A 26,335-nucleotide genomic window follows, 5' to 3' on the forward strand; every position below is an offset into this window, starting at 1 on the left:
GCCATCCCAAGAAGCCTGAGGCCAGAGTGCCCCCGGCCCATTCTCTCATTTAGCAGGTCTCTTTTTCCTTATCACTTAGGGGAGACTCGGCTCTGTTCCAGACCAGCAGCCTAGAGCAGTGGGCTGGAGAGAAGAGATGCTGCAGAGCTAGAGCAGCCCAGCGGCGGAAGCGAGAGTGGGTGATAAATTTAAATAACCAGCTTGACTTGGCAGCTTGCTGAGTTGTGATGCAGTAAAATTAAAATCTCGGCAGAACTTGCAAACACCACCTAGAAAAAAAAATCCATCTCTTGCCTTAGTTCCTTGGTGGAAGGAGAGTGGGGGAGGCAACCGGCTGAGTCCTAGCTTCTGGCAATCACCGTTGCTTGCAATGTGATTAGCTGTGTCCTGGCCCACTGGGCCCCACTCGCCCTTCTACACAATGGTCCAGGCTCCTCCATCCTCTCAGTCCTGACCTTGTGGAACAGCTGCATCAAGTGGCTGGTGAAGTTTGAAATCAGCCTCCAGTGCCAGAAGGTGGCAGGAATATCAATAAGTTCTGGCTTTTCAGATTAGGCCAAGGCCTTATAATGCCAGCTTCCTCAAGGCTCATCCCTAAAAGTTTGCAGCCTCCTTTTACTTTTTTTTTTTTTTTTTTTGGTTGTGGCGCTTGAACTCTGGGCCTGAGCGCTGTCCCTCAGCTCTTCAGTTCAAGGCCAGCGCTCTACCACTTGAGCTACAGCGCCACTACCTGCAGCCTCCTTTTATCTTTTCAGGGAGGAAGATGAGTTGGTGCTGGCAAGGTGAAAAGTGGAGAGGACTCCTTAACACTCACTCAGGCTCTGGGCACAGCATGAACTTGCTACTCTCTTACTTGAACATTCACTTGGTACAATACTTACCTACCAGGAAGGCTTTTTTTCTTTCTCTACTAAGTCCCCTACTATTCTTGAATGAAATAATCTTTTTAAAGACTATTTGAGAGGAATTCCTACAAATATACTAAGAGCCTTTCCCACCCCTAGCTCCTACTTGGGCCCAGTGCTCAAAGACACCGATACTTCTCTAAAACTTACCCAGAGTCCACCTGTTCTGGCTGTTCTTGACACTGCTCATAACTGTCCACAAAGTCCTGACCTGAACTGGACTCACTCCAGAGAGCCTCCATGAAGTCTCTGGGCAATGCCCCATTTCTCACCTTGACAGTACCTCCAGCAAATTCTGTTTGTCCCCATAATAAACACATCATGAATCATTCATCTTTAATAGATTATGCAAATTAGGAGGACATAAAATCAACAAAGATCAATAGCTGCAGCCGTTTAATTGCCAGCAAAAAACATTTTAAGAATGAGCATAATCGGCATCCCTTTCTTGGGTAATGGCACTATTAATCCAAACATTGGATCTTGGCCTAAGTGTGGATAAAATCATTCCCTGCTCCCCCTCCCCCAACACCCCTCCCCCACTCCTCCATACACTTCTCTCTTTTTGGTAATTTCCAGTTTCTGAGTGAGTTTCCCCGTCATTACCACTGGTGAACAGCTCCGAATGTTAATGGTTCTGCTTTTGTTACTCCTCGCTTGATTGAAATGTCGCATACAGATTGAGATGTTAGTGCTAACTTGCCACCTGGGAATGTCAAGCTGGGTCTGAAATGAACTTTTCTCACACTTGGATCCAGATGGATCAGCCGGAGATGTTCCCAGGCTGAGTTGGGACTGTTCCAGGGCCACAGGAGGGGGGGGAGGCGAGTGGGGGCTGCTCAAGGTGGAGGCACTTTTCTGCACCATTCCCAGGGTGCCCTGAGGCAGAAGCCCTACCCGGAAAAGCCACATGTCCAGCCCCAGGAAGTCCCTGCCTTCTGAACAGTGGTCCTGAGCACAGAGGAGCACACTGGGATCAGAGGAAAGTTTTGTGCACTCTGTTTTTGTGGTCAGTTGTCTAGTGTAGACCACCTTTGAGAAGCGACCACTGCACCAGAGAGGTGGCCTGCGCTGGGTCAGAAGATCAAGTAGGTTAGAGAATTCCCAAGTAGGGCTGCAGAAGCTCGTGCCAAGAGCTAGCTGATCTAATCTGTACTTTGACTCAGGTGAGCCTATTGCTCCCATAAGCTCAGTCAGTTTGGGAGCACTTTCTAGTCTTAGTAGTTATATCCCTAGCCAAAGAGGGCATCTCCATCAAGACTAGACACAATGGTACCAGGACATTTCTTCAGGAGAAATTTAGAAAGCGAATAAAAGGGCTCCCTTGAGCCCCCTAGAGGCTGGGTGGCTACTCCAAGCCCATCTGAGCCTGAACCATGCCCAACTCATTTCTAAATCACCACCAGAATCGTGCCCTACAGGAAGGCTTGTGCCTGCTTCGCATCTTTGCTCTGAGCTGACTTCCCTGCAGTCCCTCTGCCCCGTTCCCAGGCTACCTCCACTCAGTGGGCAGGTAACGCCTCAGAGTCTCCCAATCCCCACCGAGACTCAATCATCCTGTCTCTCAAGGAACAAACGGCACATTGGCTTTAGTGTCTCCAGAATAATTAGGTGAATTTTAATAACACCTCAATGTGCATCTCTCCCACTTGGGCACTCTCCTGGCCCGGAAACTCTTCTGCAGTGCCATACGCCTTCAGCTCTTTGGCCCCAAGTGTCATTCACCAGCCCTTCCCTGCAGGACTATTCCAGCTACTTTAGCTCCTTGGGGCTCCTGGCCAGGGTGCCCCTCTCCTGCAGTTAACCACCTGACCACCTTGACCACTTGGCTACCTGACCAACCTTGGCCTCAGTGACTTCTCCAGGAAGCAGGGAAAAGGCTATAATCATTATGTCTCTCTCTAACTCCATAGAGCTGGGTGCCATGCCCTCAAGCCAAAAGCCACAGCCGCCTGTATTACCTAGACAGAGAGGAAAGCAGGTTGCCCCAGAGCCTAGGAACAGGGGAAGAATGTGGAGGCTGGATAATGGGACTCTATGATCAACTCTTGCCAGTCTGGCCTATTTGTCCTCCAAATTCTTCTGTACACATCCCAAGGAGAGGCTCAAAAGTCTGAGAGCCTTGGGAGAGGCAAGAAAAAAGGCAGATGGAAGGTAGAAGGACAGCAGAGAGAACCAGCGGCACCTCCCAAACTTCTGCTTTTCCTGGCCACAATGTTTTCCCCCACATCTGCACACATCTGTTTCAGGAAGCACCCTAGGTTTTTGGAGGCTCAAACTCACTCTCTCACTGCAGATATCATGGCAGAGTGCCCAGTTGTCACACTGGTCCCCAGATGGCAGGGCCTGAAGTGCCCCACTGAAAGGAGTGCTCCCACCCTCCTGGAAGCCTCCTTACCGGTCACGACGGGGTATGTCTGTGTGCCTGACACATTGCTGCCCAGCTCAGGGTTGGTAGATGCAGATAGACTCGACTTGACTTCATCAAGCCCAGGGGTCAGGGCTGGGAGGGAGTACTCATTCCCCTGGGAGGAGAGAGAAAAGTGACAGCTCTCTATTGATGCACACTTACAGAAAGGGCTCAGTGTGCAGATGGAGAGGAGGAACGGGACCCTCCCAGATGGGGCGGAAGGGGATGGCCCAGCAGAGGGGAGACAGGGAGGGGCAGCCTGGGCAGTGATGGGAGAATGTTGTGGCAGTGATGGACCACATATTGTGGATGGTGTTCCCAGTATCCTTTAAACTTTGGTGGACGCTCTGGCCTAAGAAACTCCAGAGGGGATCTGAACAGTGAGAGTGCTCCTGCGGAGATGTGCGATGTCTAGATACAAGAGAGTAGGAAATTTGGGGGAGGAGGCGTTATCCTCATCATGTCCTGACATGATGGCAGAGTTAGTAGCTGGGGGAGGGGCCTACAGAGGCTTCCAGCCTGGCACTGCTGGTCTGCCTGATCAGGTATGGGTGACCCTTTTTAAAAAACAAACAAAGACAGCCCCACCGGCCCCTCGCTCTCTGCCTGTGCACTGGGGTATGAAATTGGGGAGGGGAAGAGTCCACATGGCTAACAGCAGGGTGGGAGGGGGCCAGTCATTGACTCTGAAAGGGTGTCCTGCCCGAAACACTTGGGTAATTGCCTTTTTATTGCAGCTACCGCCAAGCCAGACCCCTGAGCTGGGCAGACCAGGCGCCTACACAAAGCAGAAAAAGTTGCTCTGATTAATATTACGTTAAATTAAAACTGATTTTCTGCTCTTTCGGGGTCTGTTTTTTTCCCTTCCGCTTCCTGGGTCCCCCCCCCCCCCAAGAGGACCCCCTCCCTTCCCTGGCTGGATGGGATTGCCTCGTCATTTCCAATTCCTTCTCGTATTGATCTTCCTGTAGAAATCAGTTTTGTAATTAGCTGCAAATTAGGCCTTCTACTGGGGGTGAAGCTGCCCCCTGATTTATCACCAGAGTAATTCGCTGTGATCGGAGAGAAATTAAAATGAACTCAATTAGGCTTCGGATTTGCTTTATGGGCCCTGCTCCGAGTTTCAGGGGGAAAAATGACTGTGCTGGTGTTTAATAGTCTAATGAAAGTAAATAAAGGTTATTCATTGTAATACAGCCGGGGACTCAGGGAGGGTGCACCGAGCCGCCCGCCTTGGCCGGCTCCTCCTTTGTTGGTTTATGGCTCAGGGCACCTTAAAAAGACTTTTGATTTTTGTTTTATGAAGACAAACAGCTTATGGGATAAAAGAACAGGCGGAGAGAAAGGCAAGTGGCTGGGAGCTGTTGTAGTCTTAGAACAGAGCTGTGCTATGTGATCCTGCAGGGCTTTGCTGGTGTACACGTGTGTGGGTGCGCGTGTGAGCACAGCAGGCTGGGTTGTGCTGTGGTTGGAGGCCTGCCTGGCCTAGGCCATAGGTGTGGGAGGGTTGGGAGGGTATCACTGTATGTGTGGGGTGTGCCGGGGGCTACGCTGATGTGGGTGGAGGCATGTGCTAGAAGAGGTGCCCTGCCCTCTATGGGGTAGCTACTGCCTCTATGGGGCAGCTGGAGCTGTGCCATGAGCACTGTGGACTGTGTAGGGTGAAGGGTACAGGCAAATGGTGGAGGTATGTAAGCACCTGTAAATAAGAGGCTGGAAATGGGTTTCTGTGCATGTTGCATTTTGGTCTCTGCTGTGTCTGTAGGAAGGCGTCAGAGTAGGCTGTCAGCCTGCCCAGGATCACACTGGGCATCTGGACCAGGTAGCAGGAGGGGGCCACCAGTGAGCTTTCCTCCTGACACTGGGCAAAAGGAGCTCCAGAGATTTCTCTACAAGACCATGACAGTGGAAGCCAGGGAACATGAGAATAGTTTGAGTCCTCAAGTGCTTATGTTTAAAGAGCTCATCCAACTAGGATGTACCATCTTAGTTTTAGAGGCAGATACCTGGTCATCCCCTGGTCTTCACTAGGGCCACAGAATGACAGACTGGATGGGATCTGACTAGTCATGTGTCAAAGTCCTTTGTTCCACAGATGGGGAAACAGAGGCCCTTAATGGGTATAAGATTTAATCACTTGAAACGCATCATTTTTTTTTCTTCTTTTGGTGGTACTGGGGTTTGAACTCAGGGCCTCTAACCACTTAAGCCAACCTCCCCCACAGCCATTTTTGCTGTTTCAGATAGAGTCTTGTGTTTCTTGCTTGGGCTGATATGGACCCTGATCCTCCTATTTAGTCTTCCTATAGAGATGACAGGTGTGTCCACCACCCCACTCACATGTTTGTTGCTGCTGCTGAGGTGAGATCTGAATAGCTTTTGCCTAGGCTGGCTTCAAACCACAATCCTCTACTATCTGCCTCCTGAGTAGCTGGGATTACAAGTGTGAGCCCAGCACCCCTCATTTCCTAATTGCTATATAGCACAATAATTTCTATTAACTCCATTCTCATGTCCTGTGTCAGAATATTCACACACACATGTATGACAACATACGAAGTGCTGGGTATTTGGAATGCAAGTCCTCCAGAGGCATTGCTCTGCCCACTTCCTCTCCAGTTCTGTGGCCAGCAGGAAACTCCTTCCTCACCTGTTCTGATTTGATGTGTTCTGATGCCTGGAAGACGTCAGGGTAGGAAGGACGCTCAAAGACTCTATCCAAAGCTTCCAGCTGCTGCTGGGTGAAGGTGTCAGCTCTCAGGTGCTTCCGCAAACTGTCCACGCCACTCTGAGAGTCTCCGTTGGGGACTGAGCCCTCAGACACATCTGGGGAACACACGGATACTCGGAGCATTAGCACTAGGCCAGCAGAGACACAGGAAGAGTGAAGGGGACAAAGGGGTTAAGTGCCTGTTTCTTACCCCCAGGAATCTGTACTCCTGCTAGACCCTGTCCTTCCAGATCATGGGCTAGAGGGAGTGGTCCAGCTGGTTGGCCCTCCCTCAGAGGCCTGGCTAGAGAAGCCAGATCCTTAAAGGATCTGGGAAGAGAAAGGAAAAGGGATAACGGCACAGAGGGTGGGGGGACTGGGCTGAGGGGAGCCAGAGGGGCTCCCTGGGCTGTTTCCCAAGGGCATCTTTCCTCAGGAACTGCATTGCCCCTTCATCCTATTTCAGCCTGGATGAGGAGCTGAGTTCTCAGGCTGGCGTTACCAAGCCTGTGGAGAATTGAACTCAGCTCTGAGATGAATTTCAGTTCCACTGATTCTAAGGGTTGAAAATCATCAAATCTCTGAGGCTGAATGTAATACAGAGATTGTGTGAAGTAATTAACTGCCCTGGAAAGCAGGGGTGGGGGAGGGCAGTGTATCTCAGAGCAAGGCTGAGGTGCTCAGCTCAGGTTGGGCCAAGATGAGACAGAGCAGAAGGAAGAGGAGTCATGTGGGCTACAGAGCACCCATGTGAGCAGAATACAGGGGGCCTGCATACAGCTGTGCCGTGGCCACCCCTCTCCCCTGGGAACTCTGGTGCACTCCTCTGCTAGGAGCCAGTTCTTTGGGCACCTGTGACTTCCTGTGGGTTTCCACAGGGACCCGAGATACTCCACAAAGGAGGGGCTTGGCCGTACCCCAATAGTGCCTGCTCTCTTGGGGCCACTGGTCAATCCTGTTACCATTTTGGGCTTTATCCAGGCATTGTCACCACTCTGCTATCCCTGGCTTCCAAAAGCTTTCAAAACATACAGTGGACAAAGTGTCTGCTCTGCTGCCATCCCATAACTCTCCTGGCCCCCAGCTTAGCCCTACTTTGTCATTTTTTGGCTTCCCTCTGCTGAAGCCCAGCTAGTGAGCCTTGGGCCTGGGGCCAGCCCATGCTGGAGGCCCCAGGGTGTTCCTCTGGGACAGTTATATATATCAGTTTATAGGTGATTATACGATATGATATAATCAATATTGCATTATATACAGTATCACCGTACAGTATCATTTCGGAGACCATAGAAAATATTACATATTGATTAACCTCAACCTGCAGCCATCCTCCCTTGCTGGCCTCCCAGATGGAGCAGGGGGTCCTGCTTTCCAAAAAACAAAAACAAAAACAAAAAACTTCAGTCTTCCCACACTGTTATGGAAGGGGTAGGAAAACTCGTGTGTGTGTGTGTGTGTGTGTGTGTGTGTGTGTGTGTGTGTGTGTGTGTGTGTGTGTGTGTGTCTGGGTGTCTGGGTGTCTGGGTGTCTAGGTGTCCTAGACTCCTAGGGAGGGGAGAAAGATTGGAAATAGAGGAGAGAAAAGAGACAAGGAAGGAGAGAGAGCAAGTGAGTGAGTAAGAGAGAGAGAGAGAGAGAGAGAGAGAGAGAGAGAGAGAGAGAGAGAGAGAGAGAGAGAGAGAGAGAGAGAGAGACAGCCTTGAAGGCATTCCCATGTTCCTGAGAACACGAAACCTGGGAGTTTTGTTTTCTGTGTAAGATTCTAAGATGGCTTTTAGTCTTAGATGGTTTGTGTCTTTGCATGTAGGTGAAGTGTGCTATATTTTTTATCCCATTTTGTGAGGGTTTCTCTGTGCATCTAGATAAATAAGGGTCTATGATAGCCTTTCTGAAAGGCCATGTGCACGTGGGTGGGGGATGTGCGTGTGAGGGAGAGACAGACAGAGACAGAGAGACAGAAGCAGACAGACAGATGGACTGACTGCAGGGAAGTGTGAACCTATATCCCTAACTTCTTCTCTGACTGCTTCTTTTCCTGTGATGTGCATCACCCGAACTCACTGCCTGTAGCTATCTACGTGTGTCCAACGTGCCTAACAATCCTCTCTTCTTAGGATCCTCCCATCTTTTTGGATTTCCCTGCTATCAGAACTGAGGGAAGGTGGCACTTTGTGTATGGTTATTGCAGTTTCACCAAATAGGCCCTAGGGAGTGGAATGTCACACAATAGGTGTGTGCGCGTGCACGTGTGTGTGTGTGTGTGTGTGTGTGTGTGTGTGTGTGTGTGTGTGTGTGTGTGTGTGGCAGAATGCCATCATGCAACTGTATAGATTTTGTGTACATGCTTCTGTGTGGCTGGGCTTACCCTATGCCTCTGTGTGTGTGTGTGTGTGTGTGTGTGTGTGTGTGTGTGTGTGTGTGTGTGTGTGTGTGTGTGTGTGTGTAGGGGCTGAACTGAAGCTTTGTCCTCAGGTCACTGGCTGGAGGAGTCTCTTTGCCTTCATTTATTCAGGGGCCCTTCAGATCTTGACAAATCTGTCACTCTAAATTTGCGAGAGATTATGGTGCTCTCTCCCCAGCCCGCAGAGAGGTGATATATGATATCTGCTGCCCCTATTGATTGCCTGATCTGGTGGCAGAGGCCGGCGAAATGAACTTGAAATGAACATCATGCCTCAACTCATTGTGCGTATAATACACTACTTAATCCCACATTTTTCAGCCGCTATGGAATTCAATTGATCAATCATGTTCCACTGATAGTACTGTTTTAGGGGTTATTGCTGCTCCCTCCACTCACTGACCTTTTTATTTATTTATTTATTTTTTCTACACTCAGGCCCTGGTGGTAAGGCAGGTTACAGAGGCAGCCACGGAAAGGAGGGGAAGGCGGAAGGGGAAGGCTAAATGAAGCCTGCTGCTGGCAGAGGTAGCAGGTGGGAGGTGGAGACAGAGGAAGGAAGAAGGGAAGGAAGGGGCGGGGAGGTGGAAAGCAGGAAAGTGCTAGAGGAACAGACAACAAAGTGATTGATAAAAGCATATAGAGATACTGCCTCCCCTGCCTGGCCCTCCCCACCCTCTGAGGCTGGAGGAGGCCTAAGGGACTCCTCAGAAGGGAAGAAAAACTGAGAGGCAGCAGTCATGATGAATGGTAAAAGGACCACACAAAAGTTATAGGAGACAGGGAGGTGAGCTGCCGGGCAAGGAGAGGGCAATGGCGCCACTAATGGGGGACAGGAAGTGAAGGAGCCCTCTTGCAAGTCAGCCACAAGTCCCAGGGATTGTCATGGTTCCTTCTGGAGGAGGGGTGGTACCCTTCTGTGTCTGCAAGGGAAAAATGAATGAGAGTGAGGAGAACAGGCAGGAACGAAGTAAGCAACCGAGGGTAGAAGGGGCCTTCAATCAGATGGTGCCAGGAGAAGAAGCTTCAGAAAGGAGGAAGCCCAGAAGCAAAGGTAGGACAGGAAGGAGGCAGAGGAAGAAGGGAAAAGGGAAAGTACTTCCACATCAGAAGCCAGGCAGGCACTGGCTGGGGAGAGAAAACTTGGCACAGGAATGGAAACAGCTGGCTCTCTGTCACTGCTGCTTGTGTGTCCAGCTACAGAGAGCAGCCCAGGGCCTGGACTGGGGGAGGCTGGAAAGGTAGAGGGAGGAGAACAGAAGAGAGCAAGAGAGAAGGAGAAGGAAAGAAAAGAGCACAAGGAAGAGGAAAACAAAACAGAAAGGGAAATAAAATGGAGTTGACAGTACTGACTATCTAGAGAGCCTTTGCAGACCAAGATGGAGAGAGTGGTTCTGAATGGTCCCTCCCATAGGCAGACTCACTGAGAAGCCAGTAAGGGAGATAAAGGTACCACTGCCAGGCCCTGAGCAAAGCTAAATAGAGGCAGAAGCAGAAGTGGTCCCTGGATCTAGTGAAGGAACAGGTAGAATAGACATCAACCACCTCAAAGACAAATCCTCACCCAACAACCCCCTTGTGTCAAGGAGCCAAACTATGGGCACTTTGTGAGTAAGGAGCATGAGTGATATATTTCTATAGCTCCTATGCTAGGCATAGCACATAGTAGGTACTCAATTAATGGTTGAATGAATGAGACTCTCTGGGTGGTAGTCACACCAGACCCCTGGCAGTTAGTTTCAAGAGTAACCACCTGATTGGCCTGGCAGCCAGGGAACTCAGTCACTTGTCAGGCGAGTCCCACAGCCTGTTAGCCTCTAGCAGTATCTACCCCCGGAGGCTCATTTTACCCTCAGCAATACCATCCCACCCACCTATGATACTCAAGCCAAAGAATAGAGAACACTATGCTCCCATTTAGAAGAGAACTTAGCCTTGGAGCTGCAGACCTGTCAACCAAAGCAGATGGCAGAGGCTACTTAAGGACAAAGCCCAAAGAAGATCTCTACATTTAGACTCCCAGCACCAAGAGGGCTGGAATATGGTGTCCATATGTCCTGGACTTTCTGGAGCAGTTCCAGTTTGCAATATTCCTTCCAACTCTCAGACCATGTTTTTAGGTTGAGATTGGAAAATGTAATTGTTGTAGGTTTCGGAAGATCCTACAGAGCTAGGAAAGGGCCATATGCTAAGCTAACTATCTCCATCTGTGGAAGATTTAGCCCTACTCCTCTTCTACCTCCTGCTCAGCTATCCTAACCACACACAAATATTAAGACCTTTTTGAATGAGGATGTTACTCAGTGGTAGAACACTTACCTAGCATGTACAAATGTCTAGGTTCAATCCTATAGTACCACAGAAGGGAGGAAAGAAGGAAGGAAGGGAGGAAGGGAGGGAGGGAGGGGGAGGGAGGGAGGAAGGAAGGAAGGAAGGAAGGAAGGAAGGAAGGAAGGAAGGAAGGAAGGGAGGGAGGGAGGGAGGGAGGGAAAGAAAGACGAATAAATAAAAGGAAGGAAGGAAAGATGGAAGGAAAGAAAAAAGGACAAACAGACATGATAGTGTACATCTGTAATCTCAGCATTGAAGAAGCTGAAGCAGGAGGATTGAGCCTGAGATGCATATAGAGAGAATTTGTTGAGAACCTATCTCAACAAACAAACCAATAATAAAAAAGTTTCTTCCATTCCATTGCTATACTTCAGAGCTTATTTAGCCCATCCAACAACCCTATAAGGTAAGTATTGTGATAACCTGTTTCTAGACAGGAAAGCTGAGGCAAAGCAAGGTTAAGTCACTTGTCAAAAGCCATGAAGCTAGTAAATGACAGCCATGGTTTAGAGCCAGGTCTCTGTCTCTGGAGCCTTCTAAATCATCTCACTGTGTGGTCTTTGTGTGAAGCCCCAGGCTCTAACTGAGGTCCACTTTGCCCTTTCTGGGTCACAGTTCTCTGGTATTCTGTTTTCTGCTTATACTCTTCTTATACTGAAGCCAAAACTAGTGTGTGTTGGCTGTGTATAGATTCCCAGATAATTAGGACACATTTGGTCCAAATTCTTCATGTTACGAGCAGAAAAAATAGCTGGATGGCTTGGAGGTGGCAGCCACTTGTCCAAGGTCATGAACAACGAAGTAAGTAGCACTCTCAGGCCGAGAGCCCATTTCAGTGTCTGTCCACAGAAGTGCAAGCATGCTCACGGAGGGTGAGCTTCCTCAAGTCCATTTTTGGAACATGGACAGGTTATAGATAAATTAATTAAACAAACTGATGAGCTCCAACTTTGAAATCTATTATTCATTCAAGGAGAACAATGTTCATATAATCTTTTCCTCCAATCAACGGATTCATATTTGCTTAGTGCTTCATGCAAAGTCTTCATGGCCCTTAGGTTATTTTGGCTTCCTAGCCACTCTCCAAGGTAAGCAAGAATTGTAATCTCCTTGTTACTGGTGAGAAAGCTGAGGTGCCCAATAATGGAGGGATACATGACGGCACCTTCACCAGGTAGCTTGGCGTAGGGAAGGTGCACGGTATGTATCCGTGAGCTGAACCAATAGACAAGAGCACTGCTCATCTATCTCCTGGTGGAGGAGGCCCCAGACTCTGTGCAAACAAATAGAGCTAAAAGATGGAAGGTCTGGTGACCGTGGTGACTTCCTGATCACAAATGATTTGTATTTACTTGTGTAACTTTTCCCCCATATTGTCCAGGCTTTGTGCAAGTAAGCACGTACTACTTCTGGAATTATTAAAAATGTCTGGAGGCTGTGTGGCTCATTGACAAAACATGCTCAAAGTGCAGAGTTTGATTCCCAACACCAAAAAGGGGGAAAAGACACAAAGAGAAGAAACAGAAAACAAAGAAAAACAAATGTCTTTTAGTCCTTGATCTGACCACCTCATTCACTTACCCTGTCGCTCCCCATCTACTCCTGGGTTGACTTGGAGCAGAGCCTCACCTCACATCTCTCACCCCAGACCAGAACCCTTGCACGGAAGAGTCACAAATGGAGTTGCCCTGTGAGGTCTCCAATCTACTGGGAGGTCACGGAATCTCTTGTCTGTGCTTGGGTTAAGGACAAGGGACAGACATGTTCTTTCTTCCTTATGTGTTTACTTACAACCTGGATTCCCAAGGGGATGTGGTGGGAATAAGCAAAATAAAATTAGATGTAAAGAGCCAGGGCAGCCCGCCAAATCCTAAGAAGCAAAATTAGGCATTTGAGAAGATGGAGGAGGAGGAGGAGGAGGAGGAGGAGGAGGAGGAGGAGGAGGAGGAGGAGGAGGAGGAGGAGGAGGAGGAGGAGGAAGAGCAAATATTAACATACATTTTTCTTTTCCTTTTTTTTTTTTTTTTCTTTTTTAGTGCTAGGGTTTTCCTAGGACCTTATGCATGCTAGGCAAGTTCACTGACATTTAAATAGTTCAGTTTTGTTTCTTTCTTTACTTCTTTCTTTCTTTTTCTTTTTTTTTTGTCAATCATGGAGCTTGAACTCTGGGCCTGGGCGCTGTCCCTCAGCTCTTCAGCTCAAGGCTAGCGCTCTACCACTTAAGCTACAGTGCCAATTCCAGTTTTCTGAGTGGTTTATTGGAGATAAAAGTCTCATGGCCTTTCTTCCCTAGGCTGGCTTTGAACCGCGATCCTCAGATCTCAGCCTCCTGAGTAGCTAGGGTTACAGGCATGAGGCAATAGTTCAGTTTTCTAAGCCCAAATACTAAGATCTATAGTTTCTGGGGAAACCGACACTATTGAGCGTTCACCTGCACTCATTAAGTCTGTTCAACTTTATAGAGTATTTATTATTATTGTTATTTAGATAAAGGAAATAATCACAAGAGGCAAAATTGCTTGCCCAGCATCACACAGCTAATAATAAATAGGAAAGCCTGGATCTGAACTCGGGGATGTCTGCTTCCAAAGACAAATTGGGGCAAATTTGCCTTTTCTCATCTCTCTTCCCATCTGCATCACAGCCTTCATATACTGCACATTTTCTATAATCCAGCAGTTTCAGGGCACTTCCTTTAGCCCTCACAGAACACTTGGAAAGACATAGCATTAGCTCGATTTTACACATGAGAAAACAAGCTAAAGAAGAGTTCCAAATATATACAAGCTCACACAACTGGCAAGAACTAATTTGGGATAAAGGAGATCTTTACCCACAGCCCCAAAATGACCTCAAAAAGTGGTATGGAGTCAGGCACCAGTGGTTTATGCCTGTAATCCTAGCTACTCAGGAGGTTGAGATCTGAGGATAAGAGTTCAAAGCCATCCTGGGCAAGAAAGTCCATGAAACTCTTATCTCCAATTCACCACCAGAAAAGCAGAAGTAGTGCTGTGGCGCAAAGTGGTAGAGTGCTAGCCTTGAGCAAAAGAGCTCAGGGATAGCATCCAGGCCCTGAGTTCAAGTTCCACGACTAAAGAAAAGAAAAGCTCAGAAACAGCACCCATACCCTGATTTCAAGCTGTAAGACAGGCATACATATTTAAAGAAAGAAAAAGTGGCATGGGAGAAGGAAAAGGTGTGGAGAAAGTGGGTGTGGTGGCTGAGGTGGGAAGTCTGGCCATTCAGGCTGGTCACTTAGATCCACCTTAGATCTTTCATATCCCACCTTCCCCCACAGAGGGGTTCATCCCAGGGCTGTCCCCCAATTTTCACCAGCTGCCAGTTGTTGCAGTTTCAAACTCAATTGTTCTCCTCCGTACTGAGGCAAATGGAGTCATTAATTACCTTCTATCGGCTGGGCTGAGTTCAGAATTCGATCAATATTCCCGCTTGTCATTCAGGGCAGCCTGCCTGTGCAGCCCCAGCCCCACCCCCCACAGCAGGCGGCAGCCGCGGCCTCTCATCTGATGGGGAACAGGGAGTGAGGTTTGGGATGCTGAGGAATGGAGCTGCTCCCCAGAGCTGGGATGTCTTCCAGACTGGAAGATCCAAGTTCCATGGATTGAACAGAAAGTGGGAGGGGGCAGAATGGAGAATGGATGAAAAAAGACAGGGCAGGAGTATGGGGGGAATGAAGAGAGGAGGGAGGGGCTAGGAAAAGGGGTGGAGGAAAGGTGAGAGAGAGAGGGGAGGGAGGAAGATAGGAAAACGTGGAAGGAAGGAGAAGAGACAGAGGGCAAAAAGGAGGCCTGTGATGCTCCACTGTTCTAAAAAGGGCCCCAGAGGGCTAGCCTGAGATTAAGGTTATAGAACACTGCTTCTCTTACCAGGTAGAATGAGGGAAAGTGTGAGGGAAGGGGTGACATTGTCCAAAAAACAATGTATTTTTTTTACCTGACTTATGTAACTGTAACCCCTCTGCCCTTTACCTTTATAATAACAATACAATTTTTTAAAAAGAGAGATGGAATGACATATCCCACTCTCAGCCTCAAACTGGACAATCTGTGAGTCTGGATTGGCTACGAAGCCTGAGTTAACCTTGTTGAACACAATGTAACCCTTAGGAATCTAGCCCGAAGCTTTAGCTCTGGATAAAACCAAGTCTGTGCTGCTCCCTCACCTTGATAAGCCACTCACTGGTCATCCTTGATGAAGCCCAGCTCCTCAACTCTCTCTAGGTTTATTACAGGGTGAGAGGCTGGCTGCCGGCCCGCTTAACCTCAGGCTTGCTGCAACCATTCACATCCATTTGCTTCTAAGAACATTAACTGCATTAGAGACTTTGGGTTAGGAGTAACATCTCTGGGCTGAACTCTAGTTTTGATGCTCACTTGCTGTATGACTTTGATCAAGTTGCATAAACTTTTTTTTCACAAGAAAGTTGCTAACTCCTCCCCCAACAATATTAATTTCTCCTCTGTGTTCCTCAACTTGTTTTAGAAATATTAATAATAGTAACCAAAATGGCTCCAGTTCATATTATGGTACCAAACACTATACTTAAATAAACACACATGGTTTGAACCCTTAGCGCAACAACTGCCCTTTATTAAGCACTTACTGTTTATCAGGCACACATGTAAGAATTTTACATATATCAACTCATTTCATTTCTACAAGAGAAACTTACGCATGAAGCTTCTATTCTATTCCACAGCATAAATGAGGAAATGCAAGTACAGATGTTATGAAACTTTCCCAAAGTAACATGGATGACAAATGTAAAAGAGTGCTAGAGGAGCCAAACCCCAAGCAATCTCTGCCTCTGAAACTGAGATCATAATCTCTAGAAACTGAGAGCTTCTGAAGAAAGGGACTTGCCTAGAGATATTTACTATGGCCAATAAGTGATACAGCCAAATATAAACGTGTGTGTATGTGTGTCTGTGTCTGTGTGTCTGTGTGTGTTCACTGTGTGCCAGTACTGGGGCTTGAATTCAAGGCCTGGACACTGTCCCTTAGCTCTTTCAATCAAGGCTTTTCACTTTACCATTTGAGCCACAGCTCTATTTCTACCTTTTTGGTGGTTAATTAGATATTAGTCTCATGGACTTTCCCTCCTGGGCTGGCTTCGAATTGTGAGCTTCAGAGCTCAGCCTCCTGAGTAACTATGATTACAGGTGTCAGCCACTGGTACTCAGCATCATAATTCTTTTATGCTTTTCAATTAAACTGAATTTTGATGGCAGGGACCCCATAATTTTCATCTTTTCTAAATCTATCATAGGGTCTAATACATGGTATGTAGTCTCAACTGTTGACTGATTTCTTGAATAGAATTATAAAACAAAAACTTTTATATCCAACAGTTTACCTTTTAGAAAGAAAAAGAACAACAATAAAAATTGCTACTCTGGATCCTATGTCACTTGCATTTATATCTGGAAAGTATAATGGAGATAATTTGATCTTGATCTGATTCCCTCTCAGAGGTATAAAACCAAAACCAAACAGAGCAGCAACAACCAAAGAAAGACAGCCTCAGAGAGACTGGGTAATGGTCCCATGTCACAGAGCTAGTATGAGAATTGAGGTTCCTTCAAGAAGAGAGACCTTTCCATTATTGCAGGTGGTTTAATCCTGACCAAGAAAAAAAAAGGACAACAGGGAAGTGGTAGAAGCAACCCCTTGCAGAGGAAGAGACATGATCCGAATCCCACTTGAAGAAAGCAAACTCCTCTCACTCTTAACACCATCTTCCTAGAAACCACTGCACCATGAGAACCAAGTGGAGGAAGAAGGGAATGCCCAGGCTGAAGTGCAAAAGAAGAAGGATGAGGCAGAAGTCCAAGTAAACCAGCTTGTGCACCCATCAAGGCCAGAGGAGCAGGAATCAGGAATGCTAGAGGCTGGGAAGCTGATAGGAGTTGTTGGACAGCATGCTGCTGTCTATGATTTCCCAATAGATCTAGAACTTCATCTCTAAGAACATCTCTGAAAGACACACACCTTGCTCATAACCAAGTATCCCCTGATGCTCCTGTGCTCTGGACCTGTGACATTCTGAACTAGCTTTGTTCATAGTTATGGACAAATGTGATGCATGTACAATAAACCATCTGTTTTGTTGTTGGAAAAAAAAGAAAGAAAGAAAGAAAAGAAAGCAAACTGTCTGATGTGGGGGGGGGGAGCTAGTAAAGGCGCAGGACATTGTGACAAAAGATTGTGAAAGGGGAATATAATTTCATAAGTACAAGAGACTTGAAAAATGAAATTCTGCCTCCATAAGCTCAAAAAAATCAACCTGACAACGTAAAAGGAACGGGAGCCGGGGGAGGGGTGGAAAGAGGACATTTAAAGAAAATCACCATTGTTGCACACGACTAAGCTTTAAAATATGATGAGCCTAGAATTTAAAAGGACATGTACACTGAACAGTGGAAGATTATGCAGCCATTAAAAAATCATGTTTTCAAAGAATATGTAATGATATGTGAAAATGGCTCTATATAATGATAAGTGAAAATACCAAGACACAAAGCTATATATACAGTATCATTTCAACTTTGATTTTAAAAATTATATATAAAGTTATATGTTCAGGAAAAAAAGAAAATATACCAAATTTTAACAGTGATATCACTTAGTGACAAGATTACAGGTAATTTGTTTTAGAAACATGGTATCTTCCAAATATTTTACATTGAACATGCATTGTTCTGATTAGACTAAAGTTCTCCCCCACCTTCATCTCTCATAAAGTGGGTACAGAACAGATGGAAAGGCCATAATTAAGGATGGATGTGGGAATAGAATGCTTCTGTCAGGAGGACAAAGGCTCCAAAAGAAACTTGACATAACAACACAAAATAGGCTGTTGTTGTTCCATTTAGAGAAAGAACAAGAAGGAAGGCAGGTTTAAGCTCAATCCTTGGGAGAAAGAGGTAATGCTGAGAGAGGAAAGGAATAAGCAGAACTTCTCCACCCCCAGCTTGCCATAGTCTTCTCCACCAAAGAAAAGAATCTTCAAAATGCGACCGGCAGGAGGGCACCGGTGCCTTATTAGGTAAGAGCCCTACAGGTAACAGCTCAGTTGAGCTGCCTCGACCCTGGCAGGAATTTAGGATCTGGAAATTACTGTTGAAAATCCTTGAGCCACAAAGTCAAGGAAGGAGTGAAGCAACAACAAACCTTGTATCATATCGCCTTGTAGAAAGGGGGTTTCAGTAAGATTATGCAGACAACACTGTAATAAATTCAGTATCAGGCTCTGAATTTCTTTTTTTTTATCATCACCTAGCTAATCTGTGGGCACTAGAAAAGAAAATGTGATATACTAGAGCCTATACACACTTACCAAGAATAAGTTGTGGTACATTAACTTAATATTAATGCTTAGATCAAATGCCCATAAGGACTTCTGCAGTTGCCCTGGTTCTTTTTCATTTTTTTTTCTTTTTAAACATTTATTACAGCCTCTCCCTCCTTGATCACAACACTGACCACATTCAGTTTGTATCATGATGTGCACATTTGCCTCCTTACTAGATGATAAGCTTCTTGAGGTCAAGGACTGTTCCATTTATCAATGTAAATCATTTCTATAGCAGACACTTGACTTGCTCACCAACTTGCACCGGATATTTTTAATTGATCAGTTAAGGAAATTCTGTGGGTATAGTAAATGTTAACATTTGGAAATAATCTCCTTCTTAGCTTTATGAACATGGTGAAGAAAAGTAAAACATTTGATGGCTCTTGGGCTCAATAGTAACTAACACACTCATTCACTGCAACCAGGAAGGAAGTCTCCCCTGATAGGCCATGCCCTTTCCTTGATTTAAAATGAAAAAAAAAAAATAAAAAGAAGAAGAAACCACTTGGATGATCATACAGAAGACATCCTTATGACCTTAACAGAGTAGAATTAAGAACCCAAACCAACAAAATGAAATTCAACAGGGATAAATGGAATGCCCTATGTTTAGGTTAAAAAAAATCAATTACACAAGTGCAGAATGGAGTAGACCTGGCTTGATAGCAATTGATGTGAAAAAGATCTCGAGGTTTTAGTTGACCACGAACTCAATATGAGCTTGAGTCTGACACGGCTGCTAAAAAAATCGAATGTAATCTTAGGCTACATTATGGATGTGGAGTCTCCAGACGGGAGAGGGGCAATGGTTCCACTGTACGTACTTGGCATTAGCCGGACTGTCTCCAGGGTACAGTGTTCATTTAAGAGGGACCTTAACCTTCAAGAATAAATTCAGAGATGGGTACCCAAGTTGGTGAGGGAACGCCATCAAGGACGGCAACCGCATCATGTCAGAAGCTAAAATCTACTTAGGACTCAGCCCAAAATTTTCCCAAGTGCTTAGTAAGTATGGTGGAATAATGGAGGAAAGGAGAGAGACAGGGTGTCAAATGGAGTTCTATACTGCCATCCACCAGGCTGGTGGTGAACGTTATGACTGGCACTTATTTTTACAGAAGAGGAAACTACGATTCTGAGAGATGGTGTAAAATAGGTAGAAATCTCACAGCAAGTAACAAGTGGAGGTGGAACTTACATCCAGACTGTAAGTCCTGTGCTCTTCCCATAACCCTGCACTTACTCAGTATAAAAGCTGAGCTGCAAACAATGATAACTGTCTATCTATATCCTATAGGCAGGGAGAGTCTTTGGAACAGCAGACAACTGCTGGGAGGGAGAGTTCTATGGTGAGTGGCAGGCAAGACCCAATGGCCCTCAAGAATCTCTGATTCTGCCTTTTTTGCAGCCTAGCTCCTTCTGCATGGGAGGTGTCCCTGGAGACAGCTCCCAGTTGTGTTTTCCTACTTCCTGCTGGCTCTTCTAGCTGCTTCCCTGCACTCCTTGAGAACACATAGCCACACTGTTCAGCACTTAATGAATAGCCAGCTAGGTGATGTGTGAAGGCCTGGCCCACTCCCATAGACTGCACACTGCTGAGATCCCCTCATGTAGCCCAAACACAGTGGGCAATTGAGCCCCAAGAGGAAAGCTGGGTATTCTCAATATCCCACTGAATTCCACACCACAGCAAAATCAGACTATCAGCTCTGAAGTCTTTCTAGGGACAAAGGGATGGTTGTATGGACAACCGTTAAGGCTCTCATATTTTCTAACTTGTAAGAAAGAGGAAGAATGGGGAAAAGCTAGAACCCGAGGAAATTGTGCCAGGACAATTACTTTTCTCAGTGGTCATGAGGATTGAACCCAGGGAGAAATTCTACCACTTGATCTATGATCCTAGCCTTACATTTCTTAATTTTTATACCTACTGTCAAGGCAAAGCCAGCGCAAACACGTGACCCTTGTGGAAAGGAAGAAGGAGGCTGAGTGGTACAGATAGGGGAAGAGAGAAGCAAAGGCCAGAGGCATTGGGAAGGGAACACAAAGATGATAGAAGAGAAAGACAGACTCCTGGGAAGAAGGGAAGGGAGGGGCCCTGGGTGGAAGATGGAGGCCGGGGACTGCATGGTGGTAGGGGATTCATTGGTGATCCATTTCCTTGCTTCAGAGCATCCAGTGTGCAGTCCTACTGGCCTGCTTGCTTGCAGGGCTGGTGGACAAGGGGAGCTCCCTGAGCCCCTCTGGCAGGACCCCAGCAGGGGTGGGGTCTTCTACCCTAGTGCTGCCCTCCCTGGGCTCCAGTTCAGGCTCGAACCAGTTAGAAACCTCTCTAGAGCCAGGAGGGAAGGGGGCTTTGTTAGCTCAAAGGACACAAGCAAGGCGAAAAATTACATACCAGGCCGCCCTAAGTATGCTTGTTTAGAGAAACTGCTTGCATTTATGAAGTCTTTGGTGCGGAAAGCAGGGTTGCAAATGACTGCATCAGAGCGACAGTAAAGGCCATTAATTTCCTGTTATGTTTTCCTGTGTTGGGGGCTTTATTAATTTAATTTTACACTGTCGAACAACAGCGAGAGCTGACATTGCCACACCGCCACACTGCCACGGCTGGGGTGTTCTTTTTGTGTGTGTAGCAAGGCAAGGCTTGGCCTGACATGCAAATCAACGCTATTACCCGAACCAATAAAGATGTGTGGAGGGAAGTGGGGAGGGCTCAATGGGAGGAGGGCCGAGAGAGCAGGGGACAGCAAGGGCCAAGGCCATCCTCAGCAAATTTCTGTGTCTGGCATCTCTTGGCGGCCCAGGACATCCTCCATAATCAACAATTTCTGCCCATCTTTACCCTCCCTCTTATCCGCTTTCTTCTCTCTCTCTCTCTCTTTTTTTTCTACCTTCAAAGACCTCCTCTGTCCCAGCTCCTGACAGAACTTGAATAGAGGCATGAAATTCCCAGAAAGAGATAAGAAGTACATTTCTCCTTACTGTATGTTTCCAGTTGAGGTATGTCACACAAGCCAGGGGCAAGGGTCCTAATGTTCCACAGCCATGGGCAAGAGGAAAGGCCTTCGCTGCACATTTCTTTGTCAGTTACTTTCTTCTCTGTGTGTCTGTTTCCTCAAAAGTCAAAGATTCTAAGCCAAGCACTGGAATCTCAGACATAGAATCCTAACTATCAGGAGACTGAGATCTGAGAATTAAGGTTTGGAGTCAGCCTAAACTAGACTTTTATTGCCAACTGACCATAAAAAAAAAAAAAGCTGGAACTGGAAGCATGACTCAAGTGGTAGGGTACTAGCCAAGAGCAAAGAAGCTGAACAAGTGTGAGTGGCCCTGAGTTCAAGTGCCAGTACTGGCACTGGCACACACACACACACACACACAGCCCTACTTACATATACATTCCTGGTATACACACGAACTATGTGCTAAGCATAGGAAGAAGGATTTGGAAGGGCTTCTAAGTCCCTCTGAGAGTCCCCACACTGGCTTATCAGTCATTTATAGTCTTCAAATTCTCAGGGGAAAAAAGTTTTTAAAAATCTTGTATTATTTAAGAGACTGCAATGTGTCTCCAGTGGCCCCAAGTATCTACTTGGTCCATACCCAGACTCTGAAAAAGGAGCAGATTTCTGGGAGGCCCAGTGGTACCACATTTTGTTCCCATTTACTGTCCAGTCTTTATAAACACTGCCCCACACCACTCAAGCTGCAGTGTAGCTGCTCCCTCTGGTTCATACTGCCCTTGGCTCAGCTTACCATATACCACCACGATGCTGCCCACACTGCCCACATTGCCTGAGACAATGGATATGGCAGGTGGGCAGTGAAGAGGGACAGAAAGAGGAACTCCTAGAGACACTTCCTGCAAACACACCATCTGCATCCCTCTGTCCTGGGCTTCCAGGCTGCCACAGCCGAGGGTGGTGTGTGTGTTTGTGTGTGTGTGTGTGTGTGTGTGTGTGTGTGTGTGTGTGTGTGCGTGCGTACGTGCATGCACACATGCATGTGGATGTCTGTGCATCTCTCTGTTTTGCTCACTTGCTCGCTCTCCTGCCTACACTTTCTGCTTCAGGAGGTGCTTGGCAGGCTCTGAGAGGCAGCTGGATAGAATCCAGCTCTCCCGAGGAGGAAAGCATAAACTTCATAAACTGCATTTACTTTAATGCAGGTTCATGGGGCTGCTTTCCTCCAGCTCATCTTCCCTCCCCCATCCATCACATTATATCTCTGCCTCCATGTTCTCTCATGTGAGCACAAGAGCATGAGTACACACACACACACACACACACACACACACACACACACACACACACACACACACACACACACACACACACGAGTCCAGACAAGATGAAGCCTAGGCTAAGGTAAAGGGAAGGGGTGAAAGCTCCCCTCATCTGATCACACAGGACAGTACCTCAGACAGCATCCCAGATGGGCCCCAAGAGATGCCACACCTTGTCTCCAATGGAGATGATCACAAAGGGTGCTTTGAGGCAGGTGGACAACCTCAAGGAGGGAGGGCTATGCTGACATTTCATGGGGATGGCCAAATGAGAAGCCACCTGGAGGCCTGGCCACAGGGCTTCAAGGAAGGGAGGGAGACAAGCAGGGCCTCGCATAGGTTGAGGTTTGTGAGGCCTCTTGTCTAGTGCTGTCAAGGTCAGCAGGTTCAGGTTCACCGAAGGGTCAGGATGGTTTGAATTACTGGCTCTGCCGCAACTCTGCTCTGAGGCGGCTGAGAGGCTGAGACTCGTGACTGTCTCCCAGCCCCTGTGCCAGGCCCCACCCTCCCCCAGACCTTTTGGCCTTTCCACCCCTCACAAGGAAGAATGGGAGGGTCCCAGGGAGCCCCAAGATCACTATGGCCCTGAGGAAGACAGAATGGGGAGGGATCTTTCTCTGGGCTGGACTGTGGAAGGCTGCCAGGATCTATTACTCTGGTAAGCAGTGATCCTAGGTGTCCCCAACCCTTCATTCTCTCCAAACCAATTCTAAGGGGACATGTTCCAGACCTTCCTACTGTCCAAAGGCCTGCAAAGGAGGAGGCACCAGACAGGTGAGCTCATGAGACACAGGCCTGGGGGACAGCACTGCACCCGGAGGAGAAGGGCAGAGCTGAGCTGGTGGGTTTTGCAGATTTCTCTTTTGGCGCCCTTGCTGGCAGGGGCAAGGGGATTTATGCCAAGAGGAAGAAGACCAGAAGCCGAAGTCATGAGCTAACATATGGGTGCTCATGCAAGGCTGCAAACACAGGAGCAGGTCAGAGAACCTGCTAACCTTGGCTAAGGAATGAGTGACACTTCTACTATACCCAATGTCCAGGATTAAAAAGACACACAGAGCCCTCCAAAGCAAATATGTGCATTCTCTTACGGGATGGTTGGCCCATTCATTCTAACTTTTTGCCACTGCATGAAAAAAGTATTTACTCTTTTGTGTTAAACCTCAAAATACTTTCTCAAACAACCTACTAATCATCCACAATAGCATAAATGAGTTGGGAAATGATGTAAGTTACCAGGATACCTTGCAGCAATTTATAAGCAAATGAATATACTTATGTCAGATCCATACAGCCTTGCTAAACTCCTCTACTTGTCCCCATAGGAAAACACAGTCCCATGTACACAGGGCCTTCAATAAAGGTCTTAATAGGAGTTGGACATAACCTACCTCTATAGAATGACAGCAGTCATTCTACAGACTAGTGGCCAGCATTATTTAGCTTAGCTAATATATGATTTCACTAAGAGGGAAATGGTTCCCCTCGTGTATGACCAATAGATTTTTCCTGGCTACTAGGAAGATATCATCAAAATCCTGAATGTACGTTACTAAGTGTTTTTCTTTTGCTGGTGAATTAGTAAAGGATGATCTTTAAACTTAACTTTCAAAAACTGGATATCAGCTAGATTTTGTTTTTTTGGGGGGGGGGGTCGGGTTGTGGGGCCTGAACTCTGGGCCTGGGCACTGTCCCTCAGCTTTTCAGCTCAAGGCAACCACTCTACCACTTGAGCCACAGCGCCACTTCCGGCTTTTTTTCTGTTTGCTTGTGTGGTGCCGGGGGAATCGAACCCAGGGCCTCATGCATGCAAGGCAAGCGCTCTATCACTGAGCTACCTTCCCAGCCCTCAGCTAGATTTTGAATATTCACTGGAAAATAAACATAGACTGAGCTCTGATAGTCAGGAAAACTCTGTAGCTTCCTGTAGCTTTGTTTTCTGGATTTCCATAGGACCTGTAGAGAGACACATATATAGTCTGCGACATGTGTATTGTGCATGTGAAGCCATGTAATGCCAAAATCATCCACAAGGCACCTTCATGACACCTCCTTTTTCCTTGCTTGCTGTTCTTCATGGGCAACTATAATCTGAAGACACGAAATGGAAAGTTCCAGAAATAAACAATTTGTTAAGTTTTAAGTTGTGCACCTTTCTAAGTAGTATGAGGAAATCTGCAGACATTCTGCTCTGTCCCGCCCTGTGAGTAAATCATCCTTTTGTTTAGCTTATCCACTCCATATCAGTGAGTCACTTGGTAGCTGTCTCTGTTTTAACTGTCATGGTGCTAATACATTGCTATAATTATTCTGTTTTACATTGGTTATTATTTTTAAATTTTCTTACTGTGACTAACCTGTAACTTAAACTTTTTTAAACGGATAGGCAAAAACAAAGTACATATGGGGTTCGGTGCTATCTATGATTTAAATCCAGTGGGTCTACTGGAATGTATCCCCTGTGGATAAGAGAGGACTACTGAGTTCCCTGTGAAACAGATTATTCTCTCTCTCTCTCTCTCTCTCTCTCTCTCTCTCTCTCTCTCTCTCTCTCTCTCTCTCTCTCTCTCTCTCTTCTCCCTCTGTAAGAATTAGAAGATATAATTGAACTTAAGCACTTGGGTGCAGGTTAAGAAATCAGTATACTCCCATTTTGTTTACCCAATATGGTGCCACCTTATGTCTTTCAGGCGGGCCATCCTCGGCATCCCTCCCAGCTCCTCCAGGCTGCATCGTGTCCCACTAAAAGAATGCACACTCAGCAAAACTTCCCTAAGCTCTTCCAATACCGGAGGAGCTCAGATGCCTCCCCGTTCCAGCCAGCTCTCTGCACCCTGACAAAAGGCTACTGAAAGGGTCAGACTCAGTCTCCAGCCTCTGCCTTTAAATGCCAACCCACACCCAGCTTGTTCAGATCAGAGCAAGCCCACAGACACAACAGTTCACCAGAACACTTCCTCTCCCAATATGCCAACTCAGCGGGCAGCACCCAAGTCCCAGGACCCACCCAGGCAGCTGAGTGGTAGCAATTTTTTCTTCCCCAGGGTCCTTCTTGCCTTCCTTTTCTCACCCTGGCTCTCCTCCCAATGCCTCTCCAAAGGACAACTAGAAAGAGAACTTGGTGGCCAGGGCACGCCTGGTTTCCATTAATGAGATACACCAAGTGTAAGCCAGCCATGGAGGCAGCCTACAAAAGGAGGCGATCACGGGCGGCCAGGAGCAGAGCTGCTCAGGTAATTGGTTTATCTATCTGGAAGCAGGGGGAGCAATCTCAGCACAGACAGACTAGCAGTAAAGTCTCTTCCTTAAGGCTATTTCCTTTGTCTTTTCAATTGCTTGCACATCCATGTGAGAGAGGGAGAGAGTGTTAAAGAGAGAGGGAGAGGGAGAAATGTTAATTTGTGAATTAATGGCTTTTCTCAGCGGAATTGTAAATTCAAATGTCACCTCACACGGTGACACCACGGCTGGTCTGCTGAAGAAGCAATGATAAGATCCCCCCACCTCCCTCAGTGCCCCTCCCTCCCCAAAGATAGCTCTGGAGTGGAACATGCTACTTTTAATTTGCAATAACAACACAACAGAGGTATGCAGTAATGACTGCCTCTTCCACCCTCCTCCTGGCTTCCTGCCCCCCAGTCCAGGTGGCTCCCCATTTCCTCTTTCCCCACCCCCTTCTGAAACAACACCTCACCTCACCCTGCTACCCGCCCCCCCCAGCCAGTGCCTGATCACATGGGGGGGTGCCTTTGGAATTGACGATGCTGCAACCCTCTCTTCTCCTTCAATAATCAGGGAATTAATGACCCTGAAGTTAAAGTGAGGCTGATACCGAGGCCCTGCCCAGCGCTGGGAAAAAGCCTTCATTGTTTTCAAGCAGGAGGCGGGCAGCAGTGAGGGAGATTCATGGAT

At 47.0% G+C, this 26,335-nt stretch overlaps 1 protein-coding gene across 6 annotated transcripts in view; it reads right to left on the minus strand.

Moving 5' to 3' along the window:
- Pax2 (paired box 2) overlaps positions 1-26,335 on the minus strand; it is a 94,451-nt gene that overhangs the window by 17,014 nt on the left and 51,102 nt on the right. For all 6 annotated transcript variants that reach the window (XM_069995140.1, XM_069995156.1, XM_069995148.1 and 3 more), the window contains 2 exons: positions 5,966-6,141; positions 3,304-3,430 (listed from right to left, as the gene is read on the minus strand). In XM_069995140.1, the coding sequence (XP_069851241.1) occupies positions 3,304-3,430; positions 5,966-6,141 (303 nt within the window). The remainder of the gene's footprint in view (positions 1-3,303; positions 3,431-5,965; positions 6,142-26,335) is intronic.

Source organism: Dipodomys merriami, unplaced genomic scaffold (assembly GCF_024711535.1).
Source record: "Dipodomys merriami isolate MVZ:Mamm:240054 unplaced genomic scaffold, mDipMer1.0.p SCAF_102, whole genome shotgun sequence".
Lineage (NCBI taxonomy): Eukaryota > Metazoa > Chordata > Mammalia > Rodentia > Heteromyidae > Dipodomys > Dipodomys merriami.